The sequence below is a fragment of the Centroberyx gerrardi genome, chromosome 4, assembly GCF_048128805.1.
Source record: "Centroberyx gerrardi isolate f3 chromosome 4, fCenGer3.hap1.cur.20231027, whole genome shotgun sequence".
In the NCBI taxonomy this organism is placed as follows: Eukaryota; Metazoa; Chordata; class Actinopteri; order Beryciformes; family Berycidae; genus Centroberyx; species Centroberyx gerrardi.
The window spans coordinates 6,975,569-6,995,229 of NC_136000.1; the positions used below are offsets into that span (position 1 = coordinate 6,975,569).

The following is a 19,661-nucleotide window of genomic DNA, read 5'->3' on the forward strand; positions in this document are numbered from 1 at the left end:
TCTACATCTCTCATATCACGGCATACACATGAAAGTTGGAAATTTAACCAGCAAACAAGAAAATGTTTAATTCCTGTGCCTAAACGTTGTTACTGCGCAACATTACTGCGCACCCCACTGTCACGTGTGTTATAGTCGGCTGCGCGGTTCGTGAAGTTTGCGCATGCGTTGTACCGTTTCTTCCGTAGCAATTTGCAAGTAGGCTAGCGAACGTTGCGGGAACGGACAGCGGGGGTTTCATTCACAGCTTTCTCGAATTTTCCTCTCCCCGTCCCCTTTTCACATCACACATTTCTCCATCATACGGTATTGTTTGTGTTACTGTCGGGTGAAACGGAGAAAAAGTGACTCGAGAGAGGATTTCTGCGCATTTATCGGCGGTCTTATCTTAGTAGGCACTCGGACGCACGCTGATGGCGGTCACTATCGAGGAGCTGTATCGTAATTACGGGGTCCTTGCTGATGCTAAGGACAACCTCAGCCAGGTAAATATACGCCAACATGCTAGCTACCAGATTTGGATACTGTTATTGTTTTAATTTTGTTCAATCGAGGTCTGCGTTGCTTAACCATGGTAGTTAGCAGCAACTGTTTATAACTTTCCTGCCTTATATAACCATGCTGTGCGCGCTAGGCTAACTGTAGCTAGTGAACAAGCTAATTAGCTTCACAATATAGCATCCATGCTAAGTTGTAGTAAATTTGGCCCTCGCCATTTTTCTAGCTTACGTTTTCTAGCTTAATTCAACCCAGGAAAACACAAAATAACCAAATTCTTGAGTCAAAGCTATTTCAGTGCTACTCAGCTAGGTAGCTGGCCACCTAAGGTGCACTGGTGTTGACCGGAGCGTTTTGACTTGCTATGTCACCATCACCAGAGTGAACATACTAAAATAACAAATTAAAGGCTAAACATTTATTGTAACTTAAGTGCGAATGTCAGTCCCTTAACACGTAAACATTTCCAAATAAGTGACCCAGCATGTTTCCATAGCCATTACGTGTTTATTGATGCATTCTCTTCTGTATTGTCTGTAGCACAAAGATGCCTACCAGGTGATCCTGGACGGCGTGAAGGGGGGCCCCAAGGAGAAGCGACTGGCAGCACAGTTTATTCCCAAATTCTTCAGCAGCTTCCCGGAGCTGGCTGACGCAGCCATTAACGCCCAGCTTGATCTTTGTGAAGATGAAGATGTGTCGGTGAGTGTTAATGCCACAAGTTGGGCTCTTGGTAGACTCAGTGGTAGGTGCAGTGGTTGACTTAGTCATCACTTGGGTCAACATTTCCTCTTCTTTGTTTCCTTGATTAGGTATGTGGCTGACTATCTTGAGCAAATGCTTTCACAGTAGTCAGGTTTATGTCATCCTAACAAACCCTCCATGTGTCTGTGCACTTATCTATGTCCAGATTCGACGACAGGCCATCAAGGAGCTCCCACGGTTTGCAACAGGGGAGAACATCCTCAGGGTGGCAGATATCCTCACCCAGCTCCTCCAGACAGGTATTGGATTTCTCTAGCTAAACGCTATAGTACCATTGAAGGCCTGGACTCTTGATCTCCTGTTACAACTTTGATTCTCTAAATTATTACCCGACTAATGACTAATCTTACATTTCTTTGTGCTTTCAGATGACACGGCAGAGTTCAACCAAGTGAATACAGCACTCGTTTCTATCTTCAAGATAGACGCCAGGGGTAAGTGTTGCTTTTTTTGCCCCACTGTTGAACCTCAAACAAAGCTGTTGTATGCTTATCCCTCCTGCAGCCCAGTTTAGAGCTGTATGTGTAATGTGAAACATGACTGTTTTTTCATGGAATGTAATCCAGGAGAAAAAACCTGATTGGAAATCCTCAATGAGACTCTCAACCCATTGTAACTGATGTTGGGATTTTCTGAACAAATTGTTAGCTGTGTATATCATTAGGCCCGTAGCCGCCGTTTCTGTATAGTTATTGTGATCCTGCTGAGTTTGTAATTATGAACTAGTCCCTCTGTGCTGACTAGCGTCCTCCCTGCCTCTGTCTGCTGTCACTCAGGTACTCTCGGAGGCCTCTTCTCCCAGATCCTGCAGGGAGAGGACATAGTGCGGGAAAGGGCCATCAAGTTTCTGTCAATCAAACTTAAGACCCTGCCGGAGGACGTCATGACCAAGGAGGTGGAGGACTACGTCTTCACAGAGACAAAGAAGGTCTGAATTGATTCTACCACAGTGATCTTTCCTTCCTCGGGATTTGTCAGAATTTTTTACACCGGCTCTGGATGTGACCAAAGTCATTTCCATTAAACTACGTCTATGTGATGGACTGGAATCAGGTTGGGGAATTAACACCAGCCACTGGCCAAAGGTGGTATGTTTTGACTGTGGCTGGTAAATTTGTCGACTCTTCCAGCCATTCTGGCATAGTCTTAAGGTTCTTTTCTATTCTAAACTCATATTTGCTCGGTACAATAGTGACATTGGCTGGTCAATTTGTGACTACATCAGCCACTGTGCGCAAGTTTCCTGCCCTGACTGGCATCTTGCCCTGGGGAATGGACTTTAAAGGCCAGGTTTTTTTTCCCCACACCATAGAAATGTGAGATGAGCTCTTGGCCTATGCGCCACTTTGGCTCAAACTCAGCTGGCTTACTGCTTCCCCGATGTAATCATGTCTCCTCTGTATGTTGACAGTGTAGGGGAAGGAGGTGGAACAGCAATGCAGCATCTGAAGTGTTTCTCTCAGGTTACGAGGATGTTTTCGGTGCTGGCAGGCCAGTGTAGGCAAAGGATGAATAGTTAAGAAGCTTTGGTCTATGCAAGACTTCTCCCTTTCTTTCTCACTGGAGCTGCCTGTTTCTCCATCTTAACTTTCAGTTTGTGGTCGCATGTAATGGAGGCACTTGATATACAACACTGGGAGTTGCAGGGGAATTGAAAATATAACAAACACTCCAGTGTCGCCGAATTATATGATTATTAATCGTAGAAACATAAAATCACGACATCTAATTATCTGCGGTCCCTAAGCGCCAGGAGAGGAATAAAATGAGAACTGAGGAGAGATGGAAGTGATGTTTTTGGAGGAGAGAAGATTCCGCCGGCCAGTGAGATAAAACCTTATGTGTGATTGTCAAAGAATTACAAGTCGATACTTGTGTCCTTGTGGAGAACGTTCTTCCTGAGTTCTCAAGAATGTCCGAACAGAGAAAGCAGGGTCTGAAATTAGCAAGTGCCAAATGCTGGGTGATATTTTGATGAGGAATGTATGGAATTATTTTGGACGGTATGGTGCCAGCGTGATTCTGAATTCTTGAGCTGAATCTTGGAGGTTCTCATTTGTTCCCATTGGCCAAGCCACCATCCGATGCATCCTCTATTCACTGATAACCAAGTAAACTTTGAGGCTCTTTATCCGTCCTGTGTATTTTAATCGTACTTTGGCCGTTGGATATTATGTCCAACGCATTATGGAGGACAAAAGCACACACAAGAACAGATATTAATGAAGACCTTATGTTTCCTGCCCTGCTGCCTCCCCAGGTGCTGGAGGATGTGACGGGGGAGGAGTTTGTGCTGCTGATGCGCGTGGTGTCGGGCCTGCGGGTGCTGCAGACGGTGAACGGGCGGCAGCAGCTGGTGGAGCTGGTGGTGGAGCAGGCCTTCCTGGAGCAGGCCCTCAACCCCACCGACCCCGACACCGTGGACCGCCTGCTGCAGTGCACGCGCCAGGCCCTGCCCCTCTTCTCTGTGAGTAGAACCCACACACCTAACACTAACAAAGTCACGGATCAGTTGATGTACATTATGCGTAGTAGCTGCTGTAGTGCAGTTCTTTAGCTTTTTAGTTTAGTTTTGGTTCCATGTCTGTCCCCGTTTTTTTGTCCCCGGAGTGCTAAAAATGTTTTCTTTTAAACAGAATAAAACATTATTTCTTAGCATTACAGTGACATTTCTTAGTGTTTTAGAGAGAAATTGGGTTTAATTATACTGTCATTTTAATTACAAATTTCCACTAACTTTGAAGTACATTTTGTTGTGATTGCAAACCACTTCTGAATGAGTACAAAAGAAGCAGTAGTGGGCACACTAGAGACTTTGTGTCTTATAGCATACCAGGAAATTAAAATACCAGGCACATTTCTGCAAATGTACTTGTGTTCTGAAACTTCTTATGCACATACTCAAACATATACAGTATAAGATGCCTGTTGGCTCTTGTTTATAATCAAACTATATTTATTCATCCGTTATGCATACAATCATTCAAAGGAATCATCATTTTAATTTAACCAAAACTTGTGAATTCCTTCTGTTTTTTCCCCACCTTCTAGAAAAATGTGCATTCCACACGTTTTGTAACCTACTTCTGTGAACACGTCCTGCCCAACCTCAGCTCCCTGACCAGTCCTGTGGCTGAGCTCGACATTCAGTTGGAGGTTCGTTTTTCAGGGTGTTTTTGGACATGCAACTCTTTTTCATGTGTAGTGGGAGATGAGACTTTTCATGTCTTTTTTTGTGTTCCTGATTGCACCCATGTTGCCTCTCGGATTGACATAATTTTGCACTTGGGACAAGTTTGGTTAATGTTGTCTCTTAAGTCCAGTCCTGCTTTGTGGCATTTTGACCCAGCCTGGGATTTATTGATCATCTCAAGAGTGGAGGTGCTGATTCTCAATATTTTTTTTTCCCCCTTGTGTTTGGTTGCATAAAGGGATTCATCAAAATGGGAAAGTACCACAACCCAAAGGCTACTAAATCTTTCTGTGAGGCCTGCGATTATCTAGTCTACCAGCCACTTGGACATGTTATTGACCATTATATAGAGGTCCAAGCAGCTGTGGTCAATGGACTAACAGATTTGTTTCTTGCCCTGGATTTAGTCAGGTATCCTGAATCAGCACTTCAGTCCTTGAGAGGTTTGATAAATATGGGCGCTGGTGTGAAGTCGATACTCCTAATGTCTGACATTTGGTGAGCGGTGGTAGTAGTAAACAAAGTCAGCGTGGCAGCCACCTGTCAGAGGTGTCGGCCAACTGTGTGTTGTTAATGGGTCATTAGCCTGCACCGTGTAACACTGTTTCTCATTAGCAATACACAGTTCAGTGTGTGAGAGGATCTGTTAAACGGCATTCCTGTGTGTGTGTGTGTGTGTGTGTGTGTGTGTGTGTGTGTGTGTGTGTGTGTGTGTGTGTGTGTGTGTGTGTGTGTGTGTGTGTGTGTGTGTGTGTGTGTAGGTGCTGAAGCTGATGGCTGAGATGAGTCCGTTCTGTGGAGACATGGATAAGCTGGAGGCCAACCTCAACATGCTGTTTAACAAGCTGCTGGTAAGGACGGATTGGATTCTCCTGCTGTAGCTGCACACAGAGGAATACATGTGGAAATACACTTATAAATACACATTGGCAGGTTTTTATCTGGATCCGTCAAGGGAAGGGGTTTGCTGAGTGCTCATGCTCTTTTTCAGCACTGTCCTGCTTCACGTTTATACAGTTACATCCACAGCCTGGATGCTGTCCAGTACAGTCAGTTCTCTACTGTTGGCCACTGGGCAATTGATGATTAATTTCTTGGCTTAAGCCATTTCAGTAGTAGTTGTTGAGGGAGACGAGAGCATTACTTATTCACTCTTCCCGCCCGGATTTTCCCAGCTGCTCCGGGTATCTGTACTGCTGAACTTCTTGTCACAAGCCTGCTTCTCTAACCTTAAGATTACTGCTGTTGAGTTGGTAGATTCAAGGGAAAGGAGATTTATTGGGAAATGAAAAGTCTATCACACTATACCACACAAAAGGGTCTAGTAATTACACCTGGGCACCAGAGACTGTGGACTTTGTAAAACCATGGGAATTAAAGTTTTCTGTGACCATGGTGGATTTACGTCATTTGGATTCCAAGTGGGAGTGCCCCCATTGCCTGACTGATCTATAAATCACTTTGCATCCAAAGCACCAAGCCTATCCTGTTAGATTAGCAAATTACTCAGGTGGTCGGAATGCCTACCTGCCCACATTCATCTCCAACAAGCCTACTGACCTACATATTTAGCCTTCTACAAAATATATTGCCAGGTTAATCTCAAATATTTTCGTGGGCCCTGTGTTTTATGTAGGTTGTTATGTGAATGTGTGTTAGACATTAACTGGACACTTTTTAGTTGTCACATACATAAAAATTGCCAAACACTCATAAGGTGACCATGAGTACAATGCCACTGATAAACATTATTCCTACTCACCAGTTTAACTTGACTTGACGCACTCTGCTGACAGTCGACAAAAGGATCTTCTTTCTGTAAAACCCTAATGGTCACAGCTGTTGGACATTAAAGCAGAGGTTAACTTGGTCTGACAGAAGGTTCCAGTCCTGAGTTTCCACCTCTCTTTCTGTCTGTGTAGGAGTTCATGCCTCTGCCTCCGGAGGAGGGGGAGAACGGGGAGAATGCGGTGAGCGAGGAGCCAAAGCTGCAGTTCAGCTATGTGGAGTGTCTCCTCTTCAGCTTCCACCAGCTGGGCAAGAAGCTGCCCGACTTCCTCCTCGACAAGGTGGATGCTGAGCGCCTCAAAGACTTCAAGATCAGGTGAGGGGGCGGCACTAAAGACATCTCTCTCCTGGTTTCAAAGTTATCAGCATGAACCTAGCTGTTTGCTTGTCCACCTCCCATACTTAATCTGTAAAGCATTTACGTTGCTGTGAACTGTGGGCGGAGCTCTATACAGTGGTTCAAACATTAAGATGAATCTGATCAGCCGTGGGTACCGCTTCAAATATAGCAGCATACATTTTCATCATAGCTTTGCTTCACCATTGAAATGTTCTTATCATGAAAACATTAGAGCTTGCCAAAAATTGGGTAAAGCAACCTTTGGGTTAGTTTTCATATACATTATCATGACATAAGTAGAATAAATGGAATAAATGAACTTTCACTGGGGAGCAACACATTGAACATGTCAAGTGTGACTGGGGGTTTAGCTTGATCTTCAGAAAAGGAACTCTTCTTTTCAAACTCACTTGGTCTAAAAGCAGCCACCTGGTCACTTAGTGTTGAATGTGTGTTTCTGCGGTCCGACAGGTTACAGTACTTCGCCAGAGGCCTGCAGGTTTACATCAGGCAGCTACGGGTCGCACTGCAAGGCAAGACAGGAGATGCTCTGAAGACAGACGAGGTAAAATCTGCTGTTATCAATGCGCTCTTGATATTGCAATACTTGTTGCATATAATCAAGAAAAATGAGCAAATTAAATTTTTTGTCGCTACTAGTCTCGGTTGACTGTTTCATATTCTTGCCGTTGTGCTGTAAAATATCTCAAACACCTACTTATCCTTTTTGTGTAACCAGAACAAAATCAAAGTGGTGGCCCTCAAGATCACCAACAACATCAACGTTCTCATCAAGGTAAGCTGTTTAAGATATGGTGGGAGAATAAAGATAAAATATAGACCTCACATCATAACCCATAGCTGTGTTTCTGGGAGAAAAAATTTGTATTAAACTGTATTTTCTTTCCAGGATCTTTTCCACAACCCTCCGTCATACAAGAGCACAGTCACTCTGTCCTGGAAGCCTGTCCAGAAGGCAGAGGCAGTAGCGTAAGTCTCCTCCCCTACGACCACACAGACCATTTAAAAATTAGCTAAATCAATATTGACCACTGCAATTTTTTTCTTAGAAATGAAGGTGTTTCAGACAGGTTCCATAACAAGATATTCCTGTCCTGACGTTCCATATCAGAGGAAATCTTTGATTTTTATTCAAACTAAGCAAATGGCAAACATTAGTCATTTATCCTCACACACTTTTTTTAACAAGTTGTTTTTAATCAGTTGTTGCACAAATTTGAATTTCAAATACTTATCCTGGACTAAACTTTTTGGCACTTATTGTGTTGTACACTTTTGCAAAAACCCAAGCAGGTTAGAAGAAACAGGTCTGCTGCTAATCTTATCTTTCAAGTCCACAGATGTGAAAAGATTTGATTCAAAAGAGAGACTTCTTGTTAATCAAGCGCTTCATTTGCCAAGTAGAGTAAATGTGCAGGATTTTGTTACTGTTGTAAAGGAGCCCAAAATTCAGACTTAACTTTTAACATCTATTAAATTTTTCTGTGACGTTATCACAGCTTTACCACATGATATACAGCCAGTTCTGCAACTTATCTCCCACTTCCTGACACCAATGTCTCCTCTAGTAGGAGGTGAACTGATGCAAAGACCTTCCATGTCTCAGTCAGCAGCCATATCCACTGCTTCAAACAGGAATTTGACTGTTGTAATATGTCAGACTTCAACTGAGCGTCTCATCTAACCGTTCTGCCTCTTGTGCAGACCCAAACGCCCGTCAGGCGAGGAGATGGGCACCGGCGGCAGCATGAAGAAACAGATCTCTCCTCTGCCCCGGAGGGACGCGCGGCAAATCTACAACCCCCCCAGCGGCAAGTACAGCGCCACTATCGGCAATTTCAGCTATGGTGAGGAGCACCTGGTGGCACAGTTTTTATTTTTCCCAACACCGGTGTACGGCATATCCACTTTTACATTTATATTTTACATTTGGGGTGTTTAGCTGGCACTCATCCAGAGCACATTTAGTTCAAATGGCTGGTTACGGTTTTTCTAATCACCTCTCAGCCTCACTTGGGCAGAATGAAGGTTTGGTTGACACAAAATGCACTGGTCTTTGTCTGGATGGTTCACTGAAATGCTGTATACCTTTGTTAAAGACCCTGAGTCTGATATCAGGGCGTACACAGTTGGATTGTTACCTACCCACTATCACCATACACCATATTAAATACCAACCAAAATCTTTAGTTTATTCATTTACACATACTGTAAAACTAATAGTGATCCTGCCACTATTATAAGTTTTACGGTACAAATCTGAAGGAGAGACGAAATACAAATGGTAGGTGATTAGGGTTGTCAAAAGTATCGATACTTCGATAAGTATCGATACTAAAACTGTCCGGTTTTCAGATGCATTGTCCGGGCCCGGTCAGAAGGCTCGACCGGACGCTGAAATGTCCGATTAAAATCATTCTGTCAATAATAATCCACTAACTCTAGCCCTGCTAAAAGTGTTCTGATAGGCTGATGACTAGAGCAGGGGTAATCTGCTGTGTAAGTGCAAAGTTTTGAATGAGTTTTATCGGGCCTACGTTATGGAGAAGCGTGCGTCTGTCTGTCCGTCCATCTGTCTCGTTTGCGCCGGGATTTCCCCCTGCGTTGTCGGATATTAAGGGACTAGTTTGGGTCTCTGTGTTTTTTGCTTAGTTGCTTACAGTCTCTGCTGCAGAGGCCAGGAGGCAATATTATGTTTCACATGCTTGTGCAGTATAAGCTCACTCTTCTCAATAAAAAAGAGCAAATCATGACGGTGATCGACACCTGTCAATCAAAAATGTGTTGTTTGATCCATACTGAACTCCTGTCTGTTTTTTCCCCTGTCTGACTCCAGAGCAGCGCGGAGGCTTCAGGGGCGGCCGGGGACGAGGCTTCGGAACCAGAGGCAACAGGAGCCGGGGCCGAATCTACTGAGAGGCGCACACGCACATATACACACACACACACACACACACATACGCTCATCGAACTGCAGCACATCAGGATCCTTGCCGTACGAAGGCGAGCTACCCATCGTCCACTCTCCTCTTTTTAACCTGTCTCCACATCTTTCTTTCTGCATTTCACAACACACACGTCCAGGAAGTAGTCTGTTTTTTTCTTTTTTTGGAGTGTTGGTTTCCTGTCTTCAGAATCTCCTTGACGGAGTACGGGCTCGGACTTTTCTACTTAACCGTTTCAACAATTTCACCATCCATTCTACTTGGCCAAGGCGATAGTTCAAGTAAATCTTCATGTTGTGTTTTTTTCATTTTTTTTAATATTATTGCGTGTATTTTTGTGGAACAAAAGACTGCCAAGTTGTAACTGATTAATATTTTTGTCAGATTGTTGTAGGAAAAGAAAACAGATACTGTTGTTTTGCAACACGTTGATGAATGCGTTCTTTCTACCTTTTTATTTAATCTTACTTTTTTTTTTTTTTAGAGCTTGAATTGGATTGGCTGACTATTGCTACTTTGTATGAATCAATGATGTTGTTTCATTGGATTTTTATCATAAACTTGTATGGAAGTATCACCTTTTTGTCCTTTTTTTTGTTCATGTAGTGTATAGTAATAGTTGTAGTAGACTAAGTAACGGTTGAACTGCAAGCTCCAGTCCAGAGCGAGAGAAAGACGTCACTCAGCGCACTGCTACTGCTTCAAATTTTTCATATTTCAACCGAAAACTTGGCTTGTATGACAGCCTATTCTGTTTGTATGACATGGCTTCAAAATGATTTCCCATTGCTCCACAAGCACAAGCTGTCAATAAATGACTATTTAAACAGGACAGATGCGAAGATCGACAGCATTACATGAACATAATCAAAGCTACTTAGTGGGACGATGAGTGGCGCTGCTCTCTGGATCTCGATTGGGCCTAAAAGCCTTGTTGTCCGATGGCTGAACGACTATTAATGGACTTGGATCAAGTCTTGCATGGAACTTGGGGATTTGATGAAGGTGTAGTTAGACTATTTTCATAGTTGGATGTTTCACAAAGCCTGAATGTAGCTTTGTAGCTTGATTCTTATTTAAAAACACTATTTAAATATTTGTTTGTAGAAGGGTTTGATTGGTCCGCTTTAAATGATTTTTGTTTTTCTTTCCCTTTTGACTTGAAGTGAATCCCAGCGACCCTGCAGTTCAGAAGTTGTCTCATTTTGTGTGGCACACAGTGTTTGTTTAGTCTCAGATGATCAGCCAGCATTAATATAGAGAATTATTTATCCCGTGTATCCTTGTTGACAAACTGATGATACACATAATGCCCCCGAAACTTTTCTACTAAATGTAAAAGTGGTTCCTAGCCACAAGTGGACGTATTCCTGCTGATGTTTCGCATGTTTTTTGGATATATAACGGGTGTTATTTCAGTAGTTTTGCATTAAAACCACATGATGGATAAATGATTGATCTATTTGAATTTGAATATAGCCTACATTAGGTCAGTGTCTCAATGCATGGCTCCACTCTCCCCGCAAAATACAGTAGTTTTATATAAATATAGAAAGCATGACAACACTTTGCAGAAACAAGGGAGTGCTGTGTAGATGTATTGCTGCAAGATGCACTAGTTTAACTGTCAGTAAACTATATGCACACAATCTCAAGTCTATTGAGAGATTCCTGTATTGTGCGTATGATGCCCAGTTTGACCGAGCAGGCTGTGGTTGTAAGTTCGACTCGTCCTGAATGTTCTCATGCAAGCTGGACATCACTGCTTGCGAGGCTTTTCTTGGTATGCCACTCTGGATCAGTTTGTTCTTCTGCAACATTTGATGAATACCAAGTTGGCATTCATATGTAGGTTTGTAAGGCTGGACGAATGTGTAAAATTTGACTTTCCAGCGTTTGAAAAGTTTGGGAATTTCAAAAAGTACGCAAAAATGTTCATGTATGGCAAAGCTTCTCGTCTAGTTTCAGACCCACCATTGTTTTCTCAAGTCATGAATAATAATTTTCCACTTTAGAGTGATATTAACTAGTTGACAGTCATATTACCCAGCCTCTATCGCCATACATCATCGTTAATCACCGACTAAAATCTGGTCTGGAGAGAGGAACGAATTTTGGAATGGAAAAACATGTAGGATGGAAAAACAACTTGACGTGAAGTGAAGTGGTTGATCCTCCTAGTTGTTTGAGATGCTTTGTAACCTAAAAGGAAAAAAAGAATGGTTATCCAGGGTTCCCATGGGCCTTGAAAATCCTTCAAAGTTGCTGAATTTGAGCAAAATAAGGCCTTAAAAGTTTTGGAAAATGAATGGACGTCCTTGAAAATACTTGATCAATCTGACCCATTGTGGAGAGCTGTTGTGCTGCAGTTGGGCACTTTTAGCATCTTGTTTAATTGTAACCATAGATATAATGGAGAGTAAACCTATGATCTAAACCCATTTTACCTACTTTTTTATTTGCAGAATAGAGTTTAGGCTGACATAATGACCTTAATTCACAGGATACATCATAGTGAAAAATATTAAATTGATTGAAGGTACATGAGAATAGTCATTTAATGGAAAACACTTAAATTGATGTTTTTCTGAAAGCATAATTGATTTTTCTTCATATTGGTGGTTTGCAAAAATGGTGATCACTGACTGGAGGCTATAGTTTACCCACCTTTTTATCACTGTTTGCAAGTAACAATATCTGCAAAACAAAATGCAGAGAGCCGTAGTCTACTTTGTTTACAAACTGAATTTATATTTAAATTTTTAGGCATTTAGGTTCTCGATTCCAGAGTGGCTTACAATCAGAATAAACCTCAATTCCCAGATCACAAACGTTACCAGCAACCAATAGTAAAGGCTTCAGGGGTCAGAGACACAGTAGAGACACAGACAGTGGTTCTCTTTTCTTCTGTCCATTTACTTAACCTCTCTCTCTCTCTCTCTCTCTCCCATTCTTCCCTCTCTCCCTCCATTCACTCATTCCCCTCTCTTCCCACCTTCATCTGTACCGGAGCAGAATGAGGAGAGGGTAATTTTAGCCCCAGGATCTGGGATCTACATTTAGAAAACACACACACACACACAAACACCCATGTCTTCTTCGCTCTCTACATGCCTGTATCTATGCTCCCCTGTCCTGGACTGGATGTGTGTGTGTGTATGTGTGTTTGTATGTTTGGTGGGTGGGGGTTGGGTGGGGGTTGAGGGGGGGGGGGGGGGGGGGGGGTCCGCTTTGAAGTAGAAAAGAGTAGAATCGGGTGCTCAATAATTGAAGGGGCTATAAATAGCTGCTGCCATGTTTAGAACACACACTTTATTTTACACAACCTGGTGGAGGCTCTGCTTCACGTTCAGTCATGCGCACTTGTTCTCTCATACACACACACACACACACACACACACATATACATGCATGTTTGTCCTATTATACTTGTGAGGACCTTCCATTGACTACATTCATTCCCTAACACCTTACCTAAAACTAATCTTAGTCCTAACCTTAACTGTAACTCTCACCCTAACATAAACCTAATCTTTATTATTTATATTTTTCTAAAAAGGCTTTTTTAACATCTTAATGTAGTTGTGGGGATTTTCTGTTTTGCTTGTACTGCTTGCTCTTACCTTTGTTTTATTCCTTATCTATTATCTATATCTATTATTATTATTTATTCTCATTTTCACCCAAAACCCAAGTCCAAACTTTAATCTAACCCTAACAGAACCCTTACCCTAAACTAAACCTAATCCTAATTCTAATCTTAATCTTAAACCCAAGTACTAATGTTAAACTAACCTTAACTTTAACCCTAAATGGTCCTTATGGGTTTCATGAACTTGGTGTATTATTGAAATAGTCCGATAACTTTCCTCCAACCATAACCTTTTCTAGATTTTGCATCCAATTTTAACTGGCAATTGCTATTCGCTTACAGTCCTAATCTTAATTTAAACCTAACTCTAACCAAATTGTTTTCCCTGCTATATAACCTTAATCTTGAGAAGCCTAATTGCTTTATAACATTAACCATTTAGTGACTATTCATAATTAGACCTGGCTTTACCCTGAAGCCTAGTCCTAATCTAGAGTTTTCCTCATTTTATACATTTCATTTTATGTTTTAGATTTTTTCTAAATGTAATTTACTCTTTTTTTCTTTTTGTTTTGGTGTTAGTATTTAAGAAGTTGTATATATTTTGTTTGGGGGCTCAATGTGTACATGAAGGGACAGATAGTAGTACTTTGAACTATCAAGTTTTGTCCCAACCTAATATACAACTAATCCTAATTCTAATATTAACCCTAAACCTAAACCCAAATCCTAATCCTAAACTAACTCCTTGTAGAAGTGAGGACTGCTAATCCCCCCCCCCCCCCAAAAAAAAAAAACAACAACAAATTGTCACAGTGAGGAAATTTAAGGAAATTAAAGAGGAAAGAGAAAATTAAATAAAGTTTACTATTCTATTCTAAAATGTCCTCACTCCTGAAGTCTAAAACTGGTTCTCACAAGGATAGAGCACACACACACACACACACACACACACACACACACACACACACACACAGTGGGTGCTACAGGTCTGCATGTGAAGACACGTGTGTGCTGGTGTGTGTAGGTGGACGGCAGGGAGGAGGGGCGCTGAAACTCCCGGTTTTCTGAATCGGCTGACAGCGACAGCGAAGAAACCCTGAATGGTTTAGACACGAAAAAAACCCAAACCTCAAAAACGATTATTGATTATTGAAGTTGTCGCACCCTGGTCAATACTGAAATCCGGAGTAGCCTATAAGTAAGCAGCAGCGACGACCAGTGTCTTTTTCTTTGTTTAGGTATAATGCTTCAGTTAATAGTAGACCTGCTGTCTGCTGCAGTAACCCTAAATGCATGCATTTTTATAATACTATCAGTTAGAGTGAATGTGAATGAGCACCTCTCAGGTACATGATGTTCTGTGTGTGTAAAGAAGGGTGTAGTGAAGAGTAAACCCACAGAAACTCAGTTCACCCACCTTTTTATTTGCGGAATTGAGTTTACCTTCTTTATTCGGCTGACATGAAGGTAAATGAGATAATTTCATCGCATACATCATCGTAAGTAGTATCAGATTGTATGAAAATATAATAAGGATAGGGTAGTTTACCTGAAAAAAATCATGAATTAATGAATGGATTTTTGTTTATATTGGTGGTTGTTTGCCTTAAGACACTGCTGAAGATTACAGTCCCCTCTTCTTTCAGTTATTTTAACTGTATTGTCAGTTGCAGAAGATAATGCCTTAAGATTGGAGGTAAAAGACACAGACTTGGGATCCAGCGGGTCTTGTCCTGACAGTCTCTCCCCTCTAGAGGGCGCACCAGACCAGGCTTTTCCTTCCAAAGCAACCAGATCTATTTTTAGCCGCACCAAACGAGTCACTTAAAGCTTTCATGATGTCTTTTTGTCTCTCTTTGTATTGCTGCCTGGGTTAAGGCGCATGGAGGAACACTGCGATCCGGCCGGGGAATCTAGAATAAAATAAATAAATAACTGCAAATAAAAATCCCATATCCCCCATCCTCTTGACCCAGACTGAACATATTCAGTGATTAAGAGCCAGACGTTTTTGTCAATTACTGGTCAAGTATTGTCAGGACAGCATGACCGCCGAATGAGCTGGGGCGGCTCAAACCTCGCATTAGTTAGTTGCCAGGGTCATAATAATTTGTGTGTGTGTGTGTGTGTGTGTGTGTGTGTGTGTGTGTGTGTGTGGTAAAAAAAAAAAGAAGCCATAATGTCTTCTGGGACAATGTGGATAGATATTTATATTGCATGGACCTCTTTTTCTATTTAATCATTCATTCGTTCATTCATACATTCAGTCATTCACTTCTTTATGCATTCATTCACTTATTCATTCATTCATTTATTCCCACAACTTCTCCCTCTCATTTGGCTTTCATTTCTTTTACCCTTTAATCTTCCATCTTCACTTAGTTACTGCCTGATACTCAGTGTATTTTCTGCATACATTTATCGGCATATAGGCATGATGTTATGTCTAACGGTTGCAATTCCCCGTTCAGGACCATAGGGGGCGGTGTGCAACTAAACTAAACCTTCTCCTCATTGATCGTGACCAGGTATTTCCCAAACCAGCCCGCCAGCCAGCCAGCCAGCCAGCCAGCCAACCAATGCCTGGCACATGCGTCTGCACACACACACACACACACACACACACACACACACACACACACACACACACACGCACGGTGGTGCTGAAAATAATCAAGTGGTGGAGGAGGAGTGGGCGGCAGCAGCGGGAGAGGAAGCGAAGACGACCCTCAGAGAGAGAGAGAGAGAGAGAGAAGGAAGGAGCGACTGTACGAGTCCATGTGAGAATACAAGTGAAGGTAAATCAATAGTCCTGAAGCACTTGGTGGAACTCTATGGGTCTCCTCACTTTATTATCAACCTGTAGCATGGGGAGGGGGGGGGGGGATGAAACTACAACCCCCACAAGACTTACTGTACCAGCAGACCCGAGGCTAAACTACCCTGCAGTTTGAATACTGGCTGCTTGGTTAAGTGCAGAATTACTAGTTTAAAGTAAAATTTAAAGTTCATTTGTTTAGTTTCATGATTTTGTTCTGAAATGTTCTGTGGTTCAGGGTGAGAATAATGTTCTTCATGATGCTATGAGTGTATTTATTGAATCAGTTTGAAGACTAATTGTGTGTTCACGTGCAACGACTTCCTAAACAGCATTGTGCTCACGTGCTGTTTGTGTTGGAAAGTCAAACCAGGAAGACAAACAATGAACGCCCTGAAAAGGATCATGTGGATTTGGCTAACAAGCTAATTCAACACATGTCATTTAAACAAATGATAGCTATTATAGTTAGTCTGTTTACTGACAAAGGTATAATAAAGGTTCATTTGCATTTAAATGTTTTCTTACCACTGACTGACACAAAACTTGATTTTTTCCGCCATGTTGAGAAGGTTAAAGGTCATCATTGAGTTATAACTTGGATAACAAAATGTTCTCAGAGTTTCTGTCTTCATCATCTGACTCTGAATGGCGTTCATGTGAAATGTCCAACTAGGAAGTTTGTTTTTCCGATGTATCTGTTGGCACCAAGGAGCTTCCAGCACGTGAATGCAGGGTGAGTTGACTGGACCTTTAGTCTGAAACTGACTGCAAAAAAAGCGTGGACTTTGGAAAATGCAATGACCTCAAACAAAATAAAATCTTAACAAATGTCTTAATTAAACACATGATTATATATGAATAGAAAGACAGGAAAATTTTAAATCCTCCAGTAGAGCCCCTTTAAGACTTTTCTTACCTTATAGTCTATATTGTCAGATCAGTTTCCTGAAGTTGCCTACACCACCTCTATGTTTTCTTGTTTTCAGTTTTAAAATGAATGTGATATCCTTGTTTGCAATGAAGAATCACAATAGCTTTCCGAGAATAGTCCTAATAATCATAGAATTGTAAGGCTATTATATTACCGGCTGTCTCATCTATCTATCTATCTATCTATCTATCTATCTATCTATCTATCTATCTATCTATCTATCTATCTCATAGTGAAATGCATCCTGCATGCATGACTAGTTGAGTCCTGTGTGAAATCCACTGCTGATCAACATGGACTCTTGGTCTGATAAAAGAGGAGGCCTAGTAGGATTCAGCAGCTAGGAGCAGAAACAAGGTGTGGACTGTAAAATGATGATGGGAACTGTCTGTGGTGCTGAACCTCTGTGTGTGGATGGCGTGTGGTGGGAACTGTCCTTGGTGCTGAAAACACACTTGAAGTCACACTGAAATAAATACTTTTTTTTGCCCCTTTAGCTCATTCCAACAATCATACCATACGCCTATTTGACAATTTCTGCCAAAAAAAAAAGACAAAAAAGTTATTTTCTTGTATTTTTATATCAAAATCTCATTACTTTTACGTCCAGGAAAACGAAAAATCTTTAGTGGTGACTTCATCATGTACCACTTCCAACCAATAAAGCCATCACAGATTTTTTAACTTCCCATCAAATAAAACTGCCTTTCTCTCCCCGTTTGACATTTTTGAATGATCCCTCCCTGCATTATGTCCCGCCCCAACATCCTGTTTTGAAAGGAAATGCATCACATTAAGGAAGCAAGATGCCCTCAAACTGCGGTTTCATTGTGATTTGAAGCTTTGCCTGAGCCGTAGCCAATGCAATGTTTGACCAAAATGCCTCTGTGTGTAGCTTCACTTGACAAAAACCTGACATTTGGTGGAGATTTTTTATCCAAAGTGCCTTACAGAACCATGACTGAATATATTTTTTGACATGGGTGGATGTAAATCTCTAACCAGGAGCTACAGGAACATTGAAAGAAGCGTATAGGTCCTAAAACACACTAAAGCCTTTTCCTTTCTCTTCCAACAGAATCAGAAGTGTAACGTCTTGTCTGGCTGTGTGTCCGTCTGCATTCATCCCAGAGTTTCATGGTGTCATGTTTCCCATATGAGCAGATAGTGGTCATGTTGGATGAAGACTGGATTCTATAAGGTGTGTGTGGGAGTCCATTTTATTAAACCATATCACTATATGAGATTGAGCTCGATGGAGAGTGAAACGACTGATAATAATAATGTGATACTTAATAGCTCTTTAATTCTCTTTCCGCTTACCCCCCCCCCCCTCCACAGGGAGGTCAGAGGTCAGAGGTCACGGTCAGTCCCACAGCCTGTACCTGCAACAACACTATGGTGCGTCCAGATTCCTGCTATCTTCTATAAAGTGCATTATATACTGATTCTGCCCTTTTGTAATGCTGTCTGAATGTTTTTTTAATTAAAATTATGACAACTATATAGTCCGCTTCAATATACCCACAATGCATCGCGAAATGTAGTGAATGGGCTTGCACCCTTGTTCATGAAAAAGTACCACAGTGTATGTTTTTCTTATTTCTCAAAACAAACCATCTTGAAAACATTGGGTTTATACCATAAAGTTTGACCTAGAAACTGGCTTTCTTTGCTTGTTCAATGTTTTCAAATGATTACAATGTGATACTTTATTGATCCCTGTGAGGAAACTCTCTCTTTGCTTCCCCTCCCCCCTCTTTCCCCCCTCCACAGGGAGGTCAAAGGTCATAGTCAGTTACAGAACAGACCAGATAGGGATTCTGTGTTTTGCTCAAGGACACTTCAGCAGGATGTGCAGGATGCTTGCCAGTGGAAAACAAGGTCTATCAGCGTCTCGTTTCATTTGTCTCCAATCAATCAAATCAAGGGTGGCTGGGCAGATTAAACCCCTCTTATCATTCCCCAGCGCCCTTCCTGCTGGGATCGTGACGGTCTGAACCGCAGCGTCCCTGAGCCAAGGTATCACCGCCAGACAGCAGCCGGGATGTACGCGGAAAAATAAATCCATTGTGAAAAGGGAACTTTTTCTTCCCTTTCATAAAAAAAAACAAAAAAAACAAAAAAAAACAAAAAAAAAAAAAACAGCACCGTCCGCCCCCTCATGTACAATGCTGGGAATAGTAACAGCACTGTGAGGCTGAGCTAAATATAGCAGCCAGTGAGTGTTAACATGTCAACTTCAGCAGGAGTGCAGAGAAGCGGCTGCTACACATGTGACCGCTGTGGATGTACACAGTATATCTATATACCATGCCTCCTCTCCGCTGTATATTACATACAGACCGAACCGTGGTTTAAAAAAAAAAAAAAAAAACCCACGCGTTAATTCCCTGTCGCACGACAAAACATATAAATGACTCAAAACATACAGGCATCGATAGGAGGATTTCGCCTTTAAGCTCAGCAGTGATGTAGAGGCAAATACAGTAAAAACTATGAGATAAACAACCATGAAATCAATGAGAATCCATTATAGGCTATTTTCAGAAAAGCATCGATTTATGCGTTTGTTCCCTTAAATGACATCCTCGCACATCTTACATCATATTTACTATAATTTTTTTTTATTTTTATTTTTTTTTAACCTCAAAACGACTTATGTCAGCCTAAAAAATGTGGGTAAAGTCTATTCTGTAAATAAAAAAGGTGGATAAACTGATTTTATATGGGTTTACCCTCCGCTACATCCCTGATCATCAGT

General features: G+C 41.6%; 1 protein-coding gene across 2 annotated transcripts; it reads left to right on the forward strand.

The window, feature by feature from the left end:
* The first annotated feature begins 196 nt into the window (after positions 1 to 196).
* api5 (apoptosis inhibitor 5) lies at positions 197 to 10,127 on the forward strand. 2 transcript variants are annotated; one of them, XM_071911078.2, is made up of 14 exons: positions 197 to 485; positions 1,039 to 1,200; positions 1,409 to 1,502; positions 1,632 to 1,697; positions 2,040 to 2,191; positions 3,524 to 3,730; positions 4,315 to 4,419; positions 5,218 to 5,307; positions 6,379 to 6,560; positions 7,056 to 7,149; positions 7,324 to 7,380; positions 7,495 to 7,574; positions 8,310 to 8,452; positions 9,442 to 10,127. In XM_071911078.2, the coding sequence occupies exons 1-14, from the start codon at positions 414 to 416 to the stop codon at positions 9,519 to 9,521; spliced, it is 1,584 nt and encodes a 527-aa protein (XP_071767179.1). In that variant the 5' UTR covers positions 197 to 413; the 3' UTR covers positions 9,522 to 10,127. The 2 variants fall into 2 exon arrangements, with proteins under 2 accessions (XP_071767179.1, XP_071767180.1); XM_071911079.2 differs by having other exon boundaries at positions 8,310 to 8,416.
* The last annotated feature ends 9,534 nt before the right edge of the window (positions 10,128 to 19,661 follow it).